The following is a 13218-nucleotide window of genomic DNA, read 5'->3' on the forward strand; positions in this document are numbered from 1 at the left end:
TATAATAACTTTAATCGTTGAATCAAATTTTAATAGTACGGATCCACTAATTTAATGAATTATGAGAAAGGGATCCGTTTGTAATTGGTGGATTATGAGAAAGGGATCCGTCCCTAATAATGTACCTAAAAAACCAACATGCATTTACCCCAAATTAAAGAATTTAAAAAATACGACAATAATATTCATGCATGTATGTGTGACCGAACGACAGTAATACACCTAAAACCAACATGCATTTACATTTACCTCCTTGGTCATTAGATAACATATTTTATATGGTCAGCACAGCAATTAGCTGAAGTCAGGCCACGTGTTATAGTAGCATGACCATGCGATGGAGTGCAACCAAATTCGTCAACGACCACGTACCAGGTCTTATATATTGTTACCAAATTTTATATTGCGGAGAGTCTATCAACTTTTTAGCTTTCTTTCTCATCTTGAACTATTATAAAATTATCAAAATTGTGTAGTGTTTCAGATTTTTAGTTCATATTATCAAAATTAACAATCATAGGCAGTTCATATTATCGAACAACATTGCAAAATAAAAATAAATATCAAAAAAGTAGAATAAGAATGTTTATTATCGAACAACATTACAAAATAAAAATAAATATCAAAAAAGTAGAATAAGAATGTTTAAATAAAAAAACAGAAAAAGAATTACCTCGATAAATAAAACTCGTTCTTCAACTCAATGCGTCTCAATTTTTATCACTACTCTTTTTATAGTCGAATTTAGAATGGAGTAATGATATTCATAACATGTTTTTATATCACATTTTTATATCACTTTAAGTGGCATTTGATGTGGACAGCCATATTATGTGAAAAATTTGCAAAACCCAAGGAAATGAAGGAGAAAGACTCTTTGTATACCACAATTATCATTTAATTAACTAATTTTTCTTAATTATTAGTTTATTAAATAATAAACTAAATTTAAAAATCTAATTAATTCAAATGATATGCTGTCCACATCAAATACCATATAAAGTGATATGAAAATATGATACAAAAACATGATACGAATAACATTACTCTTTTCAATAGGCATCTCACTCATCAATAGAAAAAAGAAAGGAAAAAAAAAGAAAAAAAAAAAAGGAGAGAGCTGCCATCACTCACTTCTTGCTTCCCTACCTGAACGTGAGGTCACAGAGATGATTTTTCTTAAAACAGTGGTGGGCACACCTAATTGACAACGTGTGCGGCTAGGATTCGACGAGTCCCTATCGCCCGTTCGAATTACGAGGAACCCGAGGACGATAGCAACGGCCACATTTCCCCAACGGCGGGATCCAACGGTGGGACACGAACCGGCGGTTGCCGCCTACAGTTAAATATTTTAATACGTAAAAAATGTAAAATTATTAAATAAAAAAATCAATAATGTAGCCGTTGGGTTGCATTCCCCTATAAAAAGGTGAAGGGGGGTAGAAAGCTGATTCAAGATTCCTCAAGGTAATGCAAAGTGTACCGAAAATCCAATCAACTCAATCCTTTGAGATATCTAATTATAATTTATATGTTAAGATAATTCCTAGCTCTAACCGATTTCGAAGTTTTCTTCATCTCTATTAGACGTCTTAATTTCTTATATTTGATCTACTTATCTCAACTTGTGTCGAATTCACTTTGATATTTTTATCATCTAAACTTTTTCTTGATTCAAATTTCGTGTAAATTTTTGTCACCAAATCTCTACAGAAAATCTTGCATATTAATCAAAGATTTTCTGAGCGTATTTTTTTTATTTTGTTATATTTACGCATCAAAATTCAGAAAAACTGCAATTTTCGGCTATGAAAACTGTTGTTGTAGAGCAACCAATCTCTGCCTGCAAGCAGATGAAAATGGTGAGAAGAAGCTCTGAAAATCTTGCTCCCATAAATTACAACTTCCATGGAGGTCTCCTCCAAGCTCCTCCACCTTCTCTCTCTCTCTTCAACCACTACCGCTACCAACATCTTCAACAAGCGCAGAGGCAGCAGCATCAAAATCCACCTCTCCTTCCTCTACCGGTTCCCAACAGACCTCCTCATCACCACCGGTCTCTTCCATCGCGCACTCGCGGCGCCTCCCGCCCTCCCGCCGCCAGGAAGACCAACAACATGATCACCAGAAGCCAATCTCTCACCCCGAAAAAGCCGAAATCTAAGCCCTCCAAGAAAGAAGAAGCTAATAAGCAGGACTTCAAAGCCATATCTGAGTGTTTGATCATCGCTTCCACCAACCGTTTAGGTCCCGATCCGAATGATCTTCCCAAAGATGTTACTAGGGTTTTATCATCGTCCATTGGTAAGAGTCTCGGTGGCGGTGGCGGTGGCGGTGTGGGTGATATGGAGAAGTTTTCAGGTTCCATTTTCACTCTCTCACCACCTCCGAGTAGCCTGCCCCTGCCAAGGTTTTCTCTGCAGCCAAGGCTTGGTTGCAACGCCGAGGCTGCAGCAGGGATCGACGCCGGAGCAACCGACAACCTTTGCCGTCTGTTACGTCTCCGATGAATGGTTGGGGTGGTTGTCTTAGTAGTTGGTGATCGTGGTTTGGTTTGTAGGTGTCAGTTGTGTAAATAAAGGCAAGTGAGTGGGTTAATTCGTGATGAAAAATTAATCATGTAATCCCTCTCCTCCCTTCTCCTTGAGGAAATTTGTGATCGCCACCTGTGTTTTTGATTGGGGTGCACAAAAAAAATACCAGAGGATGTTTTTCTATTCTTTTCAAATTTGTTTTTCCTTTTGTTGTTGGTCTCCAAATAATAATATTACGAATGTTTTACGACTTAAAATAGAATTCCCCAGGATGTTTCTAAGTGTTTTAATTGGGGAATTGGTCAAAGTGTGTTTTTCAGATCCTAATTATTGAAATTTCCTGTCTTTAAATGTTATATCATCAATATTTGAGCAACATACCATCGATATTTAAAGTTTTGATCAGTTGAGATTTGATTCCGATTGTTATAGTCATGTTCCCAAGGAGAAATACAAAACTCTAGCAGCACGTATTTCACTTCGGCACAATCGTATTCCCCTTTAAAATCTTGTAGCTGACAAATCTGTGTTGGTGAAAAAACACGTTCGGTATGACTTCAAACTTCGATCTCATAGCTGATAAATCTTAGATATATACTCAATACAAGGCATAAATGTTTAGATTTGTTAGGAACATGTCAACTATCAAGGCATACATTGTGATCCGATAATCTCTTACAATCTCCGGTATATATATCAATTCTCAGTAAACTGGTGCTGGCAATTGGTGCACACATAGAAAGTAGTTGCCCCTTCATCTGCCGATCTCATCTAGACCCGTATCAAAGAAAGAACGCAAGGCAGCATAAAAGATAATTAGACGACTCGAAAAAGAACGAAGAAAAGATACTTAGATGATCGAGCGATTCTAGCATACCTGTCGGGAGTAATATGTATGCTCATTGTGGCCGCATTTTTCACATGTTTTAGCATCTGTCTGTTTACCAGAGAAAAATATCATCAGAAAAATTGAAATCACATTCCCAAACAAATACCACTGCTTTAAATGAAAACTGAAAAGCACAGCTACCTTTTGCAATTGCACCTTCTCTTCTGGAATTATTGATATGCCTAGATCTCTTCTAATATCCTGCAACAGGGGCACACAGAGTAATAACTTCTTGCTGTGATGCGGAAAGAGATGTAAAATTTGACGCTGTTTGTGTCAACTGACTGATTTCAATTTAACACTACAAACAGATCCAACATTTTGAGTGTATTACTTAGGTATATTTTCGAATATTGTGAAAGGGGCATGAGAAATATGAAGGGAAAAAAATTGTCCAACAACATCATAGTAAATGTGCAAACCACGACAACTCAATTTAGTGCGCACGCATAAGTACGCACAGACGATGGCTAGAATGATTATCCACACATAGATTTAGACTTGTATCAATAGTCTACAATCTATATATATCAGCAAGTTAGTTTCGGCATACCTCAGCAGTGACTTTGTAAGATATTTCTCTTCCGGATATCTCTGAAGACAATTAAAATCATATTAGGTACAAAACCAAGGAAGGAAAAATATTTAAGTTAAACCTACAGGGATTTATAAACCTACAAAAATATTACGTATTTATGCCACAGAAAAATATAAAGCCCGGGACATGCCATGATTTAAGTTGATAAATTCCATAGCAGTTAGAATATAAAACACTTCCAAAGGTAAACTCTTTTCGAAATTGAGTATATACAACTAAAATACAGTATGAATTCATCCACAAAACAATTTTGAAACTAGAAAACAGATTAAAGATGCAAAAGTTAACACAAATGGCCGAAAGCTTAAGTTTGCTCTACCTTTCACATTTCGCTGTAACTTGCAGAGAGGGCATTGAGCATACTTATTTGAATTCAAATTTAGCAAACTCCCACACAAGTCGCAGAACAAGAAATTGCGGCCTTGAGAGTATGCCATGAAATGCTTCTCCGATGCACCGTTAGATATCGTTGTTGCACCTGCAGTTGGAGCTTTACGCATTAACAAAGTCAAACCCAAAACATGTCTTGAGCTCAGTTGAGCATTTCATCAAACAGCTACCATGCAAGCTAATAATTTTGTCCAAAATATCAAACCCGCATCTTAATTCATACTAATACAAACCCAACAGCGAATTCAAGAAACAAACTAGAAGCAGCTACTGAAAAGACCGAAGCATTATATAAACAAAATTACTCAGAGGAATAAGTTAAAGAAGAAATTGAAGTTCAAATTAAGAATTTACATACGAGCAATCGTCGTGAGGAGAGTTGGCGACGGAAATTCCACAGTGATAAAACCCTAATTCCCAAATCCCAGTGTCTGCTAAATCTTAAACCCTAATTCCCAAATCTCTATTAATTTTATGGAAATATGGACTGAGCTGGCTTAGTTTCTATGCTGTATGGGTTTCTAGTAACTTTCAGTTCTGGGCTTGGAAGTCGTAAATAAAGGCCCAAAACTCTATATTTCCGGCCCTTTTAGCTTTTTAATTTTTGCTTTGACTTTTAGGAATTTGGTTGAATTTTTTTTACATGTATTATTATTAGTAGAGGGAGAGAATTCGAATATATTACAAAGATTTATGGAATAGAAGAGCTCGGATTGCGGCTTTCTAATAAAGAAAAAATGTGGGAGGTTTCTGGTTCGATGCTCCGAGTTGGTGAGTCTTCTTGACTATGGGCACTGGTAAGGTGAAATTTCCCATAGCCACGCTAGATAATCGTGACTTGTCACCAGTTGTTTTTTTTTTTTAAGAAAGAAAAAAATAATAAAAAGAATTCGAATCCGGAAGGCATGGATTGAAATTTATTGTGCTGAAATTCATTTATAAGAATTTAGAATTGTTATTCTAAGTAACACAACTACACATTATATTGTAGGTAGAAATTTTATTTTCGTTCCATATATTTTTTTTCAAATTTTGATACGTAAGTTCTACTAACTTTCAGTTCCAAGCTCCGTCACATTGTACAAATAAAAATAGAAAAAGCTTGAAAATATATGTGGAGTTGTGAATATCATCGTTATGGTAAATGAGTACCACATGGTATTAATGTGTAAGATGATGTGACTAAACTGTATACATATATACGTATTTGGAAATTTTGATCACATGCATGGTGGTCTATAGGTTTAAAAAATATAGATATTTTTCAGTGTACGCGAAATACAAACATATACACTATATGTCTAATAACATTGGTTCTGGTCATAGTAAAATATCTCTTTGAAAAATGATCCACGCTTGGGCCCCAAGTAACTAATTTTCTACTTGTTGAATTAAAAGCAACAGAAACGGCAATTATGTTTTGGGTAAAGTACAGTCAGAGGGCCGAGTTGTTGGTTGAAATGCCAACTAGTCATACAGCGTCTGCATTAATTGGCGGGAAATAAACACTTCTCTTCCTCTCTTCTGTGAGAGAACAAGTTTACTTTGTCTGTGGGCATTATGGAGGAAGTAGAGCTTGTCTCCGACAAGTTTTCGGACGGAAACCCGCTTCCGGAAATGGACAAACCAACGAACTCGACCAAGCAGCGCAGCGTGTCGTTCCTCGGACTATTCGCTGCTGCTGACAAGGTGGACTGTGTGTTGATGTTTTTGGGAAGTGTTGGGGCTTGTATCCATGGTGGTGTGCTTCCTGTGTTCTTTGTTTTATTCGGTCGCATGATCGATTCGTTAGGACATCTGGCGATGAATCCACAACAACAGTCTGCCCGGATTTCCGAGGTAAGATCAAACGTTTCGGAATACCTTTTCGCGATCCTTTCGTGGGATGATGTTCTGTTTCGATATATGTATGTGAGTTTTCCCTTTTTCTTTTATTTGCAGTATGCTTTGTACTTGGTATATCTTGGACTCGTTCTTTTCGCATCAGCATGGATTGGTACGTTTTGTAAATTACACTCGTCAAATTAGTTATACGAGCATTAGTATCAGCAGACCTGAACGTAGCCAAGTTGGCTAAGTATAAGTATCCTTGCTGACGCTTTAATTTTCAGGTGTAGCATTCTGGACGCGAACCGGGGAGAGGCAGACAGCTCGTTTGCGGATGAAGTATCTCCAATCAGTTCTAAACAAGGACATTAATTTTTTCGACACTGAAGCCAGAGACACCAACATTATTTTCCACATTTCAAGTGATGCAATTCTAGTGCAAGATGCAATAGGTGACAAGGTAATTCGCAACCAAAACTGCTGTGAAATCTCTCTCGAAGGTCCTTAGAGTAACATAATTAACATTGTTCCTTGTATCTTCTGAATGCAGACTGGCCATGCTTTGCGCTACCTTTCACAGTTCCTTACTGGATTTGCGATCGGTTTTACATCGGTATGGCAGCTTACGCTTCTGACCTTGGCTGTGGTTCCTTTCATAGCTATTGCAGGTGGAGCTTATACTATAACCATGTCTACCTTATCCGAAAAGGGTGAGGCTGCTTATGCAGAAGCCGGCAAGGTTGCTGAAGAGGTAAACTACTGTCCTAGGCATTTCTCGATATCTTACGCATCTTGCCGCATATGTAGCCTATTTTCATCACACATGTTGCATACACCAGGTTATTTCGCAGATTCGTACAGTGTACTCATTCGGGGGAGAGGACAGATCCATTGAAGCATACTCAACCTCACTGAACAAGGCCCTCAAGCTGGGAAAGAAGACCGGTGTTGCAAAAGGAGTTGGTGTAGGGTTTACATACGGGCTGTTGTTCTGCGCTTGGGCATTGCTTCTCTGGTATGCCAGCATACTTGTAAGGCATCATGACACGAACGGAGGGAAAGCATTCACAACAATCATCAATGTCATCTTCAGCGGATTGTAAGTCCACTCCAAATTATGTGTGCATTTACTATTTCCAGTTTCGTGATTAAAAGCAGACCTTTTTCTTATTTAGTGCTCTTGGCCAAGCTGCTCCAAACCTTGCTGCAATTGCAAAAGGGAGAGCTGCTGCTGGTAATATCACGACGATGATTGATTCGGATTCCAAATCCTGTAAGGTCTCGGACAACGGAATAGTGTTGCCGAAAGTGTCTGGGCAGATTGACTTCTGTGAGGTTGGTTTCACCTATCCATCACGATCAAATATGGTGTTCGATAACTTGAGCTTTTCGATTGGAGCTGGCAAGACCTTTGCAGTTGTTGGCCCTAGTGGTTCAGGAAAGAGCACCGTTATATCCATGATTCAGCGATTCTACCATCCCGTTTCAGGTATTCTGGTCCTGTCTAATAACCATTTCGTTTCTTGTTTTGAGGTCTAAATCATGAACAAATTTTTGCAAGGTAAAATACTGTTGGATGGACATGAACTTGGAACTCTCCAACTGAAATGGTTGCGAGAACAGATGGGATTGGTAAGTCAAGAACCGGCATTGTTCGCAACTACCATAGCCGGCAACATTTTGTTAGGTAAAGAAGACGCAGACATGGATCAGATCATGGAAGCTGCTAAAGCTGCAAATGCACATTCTTTCATTGAAGGATTGCCTGATGGCTACAACACTCAGGCAGGAGAGGGAGGAACTCAGCTTTCCGGAGGGCAAAAGCAGCGAATAGCCATTGCAAGAGCAGTGCTGCGAAACCCGAAAATACTACTCTTAGATGAGGCCACAAGCGCTCTTGACGCAGAATCAGAACTAGTTGTTCAGCAGGCACTAGAGAAAATCATGTCGCATCGAACTACAGTCATCGTTGCTCATCGATTGTCCACTATCCAAGATGTGGACACAATCGTTGTCTTGAAGAACGGTCAGCTTGCTGAGAGTGGCAACCATTCAGACCTGATGTCCAAGAAAGGGGAGTATGCAAATCTGGTGAGCATGCAGGTACTTGAACATGGTAAAGATTCTGGCTTAGTATCTGGACATTCTTCGAGAGAATCCAGCTTTCGTGGAACCACAAATAACTATCCGCTGGAGGACAAGGCAATCAGAACAAAACAGCAGAAGCCAAGCGATCAGACCAGCTCTGCTCCTGCACCAGTATGGGAATTAGTGAAACTAAATGCGCCCGAGTGGCCTTACGCAATACTTGGGTCAGTCGGTGCAGTTCTCGCTGGCATGGAAGCTCCTCTTTTCTCCCTCGGGATAACTCATATATTGACAGTGTTTTACGCTCCTGGCGGCTCTCAAATAAAACATGTTGTTGATAGGATAGCTCTCATATTTGTTGGCTTGGCTGCCGTCACTGTCCCAATATATCTCCTGCAGCACTACTTTTATACATTGATGGGGGAGCGGCTCACAACTCGCGTTCGTTTATTAATGTTCAAAGGTTCTTCTCGACCTCAAAGATTGAACCATATTTTTATTTCTCATGTAATGCACATTACGAAATCCATCAAAACTGAGAACGGGTTCTTGTTTTTGACTGCAGCCATCCTTTCGAACGAAGTTGGTTGGTTCGATTTGGAAGAGAATGACACCGGATCACTGACATCAACTTTAGCAGCAAATGCAACGTTGGTGCGAAGCGCTCTAGCTGACCGTCTGTCAACAATCGTGCAGAATCTCTCCCTCACGGTGACTGCTTTTGTTATTGCCTTCACGTTTAGTTGGCGTATGGCAGCTGTCGTGAGTGCCTCCCTCCCCCTACTTATCGGAGCTTCCATAACTGAGGTCAGAATAAAAAATACCACCGTTCTGTTAAAAGCTGCACATTGTTTATTTTTAATTGTTGTTATCTTCAATCCAACATATGTTCGGTTTTCTTGATTTGTATCCACAGCAACTGTTTCTGAAGGGATTCGGAGGGGACTACAACCGTGCCTACTCAAGAGCAACTTCCATTGCACGCGAAGCGATTGCCAACATACGTACTGTAGCTGCTTTTGGTTGCGAAGAACGGATATCACTCCAGTTTTCCTTGGAACTAAACAAGCCAAACAAGCAAGCAGTTCTAAGAGGCCACATATCAGGCTTCTGCTACGGTTTATCGCAGTTTTTCGCATTCTGTTCTTATGCCCTTGGCCTTTGGTATGCATCAGTACTAATCAAGGATAAAGACTCGAATTTTGGAGATATCATGAAGTCCTTTATGGTCTTAATAGTCACTTCACTGTGTATAGCAGAAACCCTAGCTCTCACACCACAAATTATGAAGGGATCGCAAGCGCTCAGCCCAATTTTCAGTATCCTAAAGCGAGAAACAGCCATACATCGTGATGATCTCAGATCAAATGTTGTTGCCAATGTCAAAGGAGATATAGAGTTCAAGAATGTGAGTTTCTGGTACCCTGCAAGGCCGGATATCACCATTTTCGACTATTTGAATTTACGGGTTTCAGCAGGAAAGAGCCTTGCTGTAGTCGGGCCAAGTGGTTCGGGGAAGAGTACAGTGATTGCAGTGGTAATGAGATTTTATGACCCCATTTCTGGTACGGTTCTAATTGATGGATACGATATCAAAAGCTTGAACTTGAAATCATTGAGGAAGAGAATCAGTCTAGTTCAGCAGGAGCCGGCATTGTTCTCCACAACAATTTATGAGAACATAAAGTATGGGTACGAGGAAGCATCGGAAGTAGAGGTAGTGACAGCGGCGAAAGCAGCGAATGCACACGGTTTCATAAGTCAAATGCCTGAAGGGTACAAAACTCAGGTGGGGGAGAAAGGAGTGCAGTTATCCGGAGGGCAGAAACAGAGGGTGGCAATTGCCAGAGCAATACTGAAAGATCCATCAATTCTTCTTCTGGACGAAGCAACAAGTGCATTGGACAGAGAGTCTGAGAAGCTGGTCCAAGAGGCTCTTGACAAGCTAATGGAGGGTAGAACAACGATTATGGTAGCACACCGGTTGTCAACTATTCGTGATGCAAATCGGATCGCCCTGCTACAAAATGGTAGGGTGGTCGAAATGGGAAGCCACGAGCAGCTGATTGGAAGACCCGGTAGTCTCTACAAACAATTAGTTAGTCTACAGCAACAAAAGACAGACGCGATCGATTGACTCAAAGGCGTTATATGTAAAACTTCTTATGACATAAAGGGTAACGCGTAAGAATATTTTACGGTATACTTTTCAAGGGATGTATTAATAAAGACCGCTACTGTATACTTTTCACTTTTGCGACCAAACTGTGTTATACAGACATTATCCGGAAAGAGTTGATGCAATATATGTGAAAGACGGAGAAGTATGTGTTAGCAAAGCTAACTGTCACTTAAATACATGAACACAAGTCTTAAACAAACCATCTAAAGCTATCACATGAATCCCTAAAATGTCAGTACATACTATACATACACCACGGTTTGCTGCTTAAGGACTTCAAGTACAAAGGAGGTAGCGGCAAAGAAAGGTCGGCAGTCAGCAAATCATCTCATAAATCTACTCGTTACTTCACAATATGTAGCAAGCCCTTTGTCCCTTTCTCTTCTTCTTCTTTTGCTTTGGTGGCTGGAGCACCACCTTAATGGCCGCATCAAAAACAGCTTTCACATTCTGCCATTAAAATTTTCAATGAATCATGTCAACAATGAGGGGTGAAGACATATGACAAATTTGGATAGAGGGCAAGACAAAAATATGCATACCTGTTGTGTTTTCGAGCTACACTCAATGTATGCAGGTGCTCCAATCAGTTTCTTCAATTCCTCTCCCTTTAGGCCAAAACGACAATCAAAGGTCAGTAGACCAACTTAGAAAGATAATATTTAGGTTGTGGGTGAAGCAATAGTCTTACCTGATCAGTAGTAATGGGAACTGCACCAGAATGGTCTATACAAAATTGTTTATCATCCCGAAGATCTGCAATGAAAATCATAAAATTGAGCACCTCGTTCACCAAAAGAGTAAGAAAATTCAGTAGTAACTAATAAGTGATGACAATAATGCTCCAGATAATGAAAGAAATGTTGACTCAACAACAGGAATAAAAGTGATAAATTGCTAAATGACCAAGTAACCAAAAGATCAATCTTAAAACAGAGTGGTATTGAAGACAATATCGAAAGTAAGTGCTAGTATTCAATGCAGACTCAAAGAAATTTAGAAATAACTGAACCATGACACTGGTCCTTACATGGAAGAAATGGGAAGTTATACGTCCATAGTCCCAAAAATTACAGGGACCCTAAAGCATTAGATCAGACACCAGCACAAACATAGGACAATTAGCATGCACGAGAACAATATACAAATACATTACAAAGGGGTTGAGAAAAAGATCTTACCAAGCTTTGTTCCAACCAGAATTATTGGAACGCCAGGTGCATAATGGCGCAGTTCGGGAATCCACTGAAACAGAAAACAAAATATGAAACAACTCATCCACACACCAATGAAGACATTGTATACTGAAATTATTGCAAACAGAGATACAACGTAAAACAGAAAGTAAACAGGATTGTAAAGAAGATGTGGAACCTTTTTTGCAACGTTTTCGTAGCTGGCTTTGCTTATGAGAGAGAAAGCAAGGATAAAGACGTCCGCCCCTCGATAGCTCAAGGGCCTTAATCTATTGTAATCCTCCTGCCCTGTTAGAATATGGTTATTAAAACTCCCAAAATACAGGGAAAAACAAAAGCAAAATGAAACGAATTCGCATATGTAACAGGGGAGTGAGTGAGTAGTAAAATCACCAGCCGTATCCCACAGAGCTAGGTTGACAGTACTCCCATCCACAACAACATTTGCACTGAAATTGTCGAAAACAGTCGGTACGTAGTCCTGTTTTTCGATTACAACCACAAACTTAGTAAATTATATGAAAATCCAAGTTCAACTACACGAATTAGCACGACAGTAACTTCGAAAGAAGCGAATCCTACGGCTAATGAAACACCAGACAGAAATGTGGAGCAGCAGAGAGTTAACAATAATTAAGAATACTCGATAAAACTAATGTCGTTCTTCAGTTAACTAAATCAAGGTTCAAGTTTGAGCTTTAGTGAAATATAATCAATGTTTGAAGTTTGTCTACGATTATGACGGCAGCTGGACAAATAAGACAAAATCCCCGAAATTTCCGGAGGAAGAAGCAAGAACTGAAGCATACAGCTGTACTGAACTGGGAAGAAGGAAGGCGGTAAAATTACGAAAATGGGACTGACCGTGGGAAAGGTGTTGCTGGTGTAGGAAATCAGCATGCAGGTTTTGCCGACGGCGCCGTCGCCGACCGTCACGCACTTTATGAACCTGGAGGCGCTCATTTCACTTTTCAATTCTCAAATTTTTCACCCTAGAGACTGAAGCAGCAGATTTCCACCCGAAAATATCTCCTTTTCCGATGCTACTACTTCCTTCTGAGATCAGCAGGACGCCATCTTTGCTAGCAGAACCCCCAATTAGGTGAGAGAGAGAGAGAGAGAGAGAGAGAGAGAGAGAGTGAGGGAGTGTAGCAGTGCAGGGGAAGAAATTGAAATTTGAAAGAGGGAGGACGACTGGACGAGGAGAGTCAAAAAGTAAAAATTCTGGTCGGAGCGCTGACTGACCTAGCCATTAGCCAAGCTAAGCTTTTGCCAGCTGGCACACCTCCCTTATCTGCTTATCTTTTTCATCTTTGCTTATTCCTTTTTGGTTCAAATTTTTTTTTTTTTTGAAAAAATTCCTTTTTGGGTTAAATCAAAATTTCAATTGCTTATCTCAGTAAAAACTTACTTTAGAAGACGTTGCTTGGGCGATTATCCATTATTTTGACGAAAAAGATGTTCATTTAATCATAACTAGCGAGTTTGAGTAGTTTCAGGATATTTAAGAA

General features: G+C 39.6%; 4 protein-coding genes across 7 annotated transcripts; 2 read left to right on the top strand and 2 right to left on the bottom strand.

The window, feature by feature from the left end:
- Positions 1-1457: 1457 nt before the first annotated feature.
- On the bottom strand, positions 1458-4910 carry LOC137736625 (uncharacterized). Of its 4 annotated transcripts, none has more exons than XM_068475866.2 (6): positions 4773-4910; positions 4344-4502; positions 3980-4020; positions 3568-3627; positions 3415-3474; positions 1458-3308 (listed from the first exon to the last, which is right to left on the bottom strand). In XM_068475866.2, the coding sequence occupies exons 2-6, from the start codon at positions 4459-4461 to the stop codon at positions 3234-3236; spliced, it is 354 nt and encodes a 117-aa protein (XP_068331967.1). In that variant the 5' UTR covers positions 4462-4502; positions 4773-4910; the 3' UTR covers positions 1458-3233. The 4 variants fall into 4 exon arrangements, with proteins under 4 accessions (XP_068331967.1, XP_068331974.1, XP_088542040.1 ...); XM_068475873.2 differs by having other exon boundaries at positions 4344-4514; positions 4773-4899; XM_088685914.1 differs by having other exon boundaries at positions 4769-4896.
- LOC148691035 (uncharacterized) lies at positions 1812-2794 on the top strand. The gene has a single exon (XM_088685913.1). It carries the CDS (start codon positions 1812-1814, stop codon positions 2511-2513), a length of 702 nt encoding a protein of 233 aa, XP_088542039.1. The 3' UTR covers positions 2514-2794.
- Positions 4911-5900: 990 nt separating the features above from the next.
- Positions 5901-10580, top strand: LOC137729581 (ABC transporter B family member 13). Its single transcript, XM_068468560.2, has 9 exons — positions 5901-6253; positions 6356-6410; positions 6526-6701; positions 6792-6992; positions 7081-7340; positions 7417-7730; positions 7803-8792; positions 8895-9136; positions 9246-10580. The coding sequence occupies exons 1-9, from the start codon at positions 5975-5977 to the stop codon at positions 10464-10466; spliced, it is 3738 nt and encodes a 1245-aa protein (XP_068324661.1). The 5' UTR covers positions 5901-5974; the 3' UTR covers positions 10467-10580.
- Positions 10581-10610: 30 nt separating this feature from the next.
- On the bottom strand, positions 10611-12970 carry LOC137729571 (rac-like GTP-binding protein RAC1). Its single transcript, XM_068468549.2, has 7 exons — positions 12572-12970; positions 12101-12188; positions 11886-11995; positions 11693-11756; positions 11203-11267; positions 11054-11119; positions 10611-10961 (listed from the first exon to the last, which is right to left on the bottom strand). Exons 1-7 carry the CDS (start codon positions 12668-12670, stop codon positions 10860-10862), a joined length of 594 nt encoding a protein of 197 aa, XP_068324650.1. The 5' UTR covers positions 12671-12970; the 3' UTR covers positions 10611-10859.
- Positions 12971-13218: the final 248 nt, after the last annotated feature.

This window comes from Pyrus communis, chromosome 15, assembly GCF_041283825.1.
Source record: "Pyrus communis isolate YQ-2024b chromosome 15, ASM4128382v1, whole genome shotgun sequence".
Lineage (NCBI taxonomy): Eukaryota > Viridiplantae > Streptophyta > Magnoliopsida > Rosales > Rosaceae > Pyrus > Pyrus communis.

Bases quoted from the DNA above. Each gene is read 5' to 3' on its own strand.
- LOC148691035 (XM_088685913.1), top strand. From the start codon at position 1,812: ATGAAAACTGTTGTTGTAGAGCAACCAATCTCTGCCTGCAAGCAGATG.
- LOC137729571 (XM_068468549.2), bottom strand. From the start codon at position 12,670: ATGAGCGCCTCCAGGTTCATAAAGTGCGTGACGGTCGGCGACGGCGCC. The intron at 11,268-11,692 runs GTAAGATCTTTT...TTTTCATTGCAG, and splicing joins TCTGGTTGGAACAAAGCTTG to ATCTTCGGGATGATAAACAA. The intron at 11,120-11,202 runs GTAAGACTATTG...TTTGGCCTAAAG, and splicing joins TTCCCATTACTACTGATCAG to GGAGAGGAATTGAAGAAACT.
- LOC137736625 (XM_068475866.2), bottom strand. From the start codon at position 4,461: ATGGCATACTCTCAAGGCCGCAATTTCTTGTTCTGCGACTTGTGTGGG. The intron at 4,021-4,343 runs GTAGAGCAAACT...AATTGTCTTCAG, and splicing joins GTTACAGCGAAATGTGAAAG to AGATATCCGGAAGAGAAATA. The intron at 3,628-3,979 runs GTATGCCGAAAC...CCCCTGTTGCAG, and splicing joins CTTACAAAGTCACTGCTGAG to GATATTAGAAGAGATCTAGG.
- LOC137729581 (XM_068468560.2), top strand. From the start codon at position 5,975: ATGGAGGAAGTAGAGCTTGTCTCCGACAAGTTTTCGGACGGAAACCCG. The intron at 6,993-7,080 runs GTAAACTACTGT...TGCATACACCAG, and splicing joins CCGGCAAGGTTGCTGAAGAG to GTTATTTCGCAGATTCGTAC. The intron at 9,137-9,245 runs GTCAGAATAAAA...TTGTATCCACAG, and splicing joins TCGGAGCTTCCATAACTGAG to CAACTGTTTCTGAAGGGATT.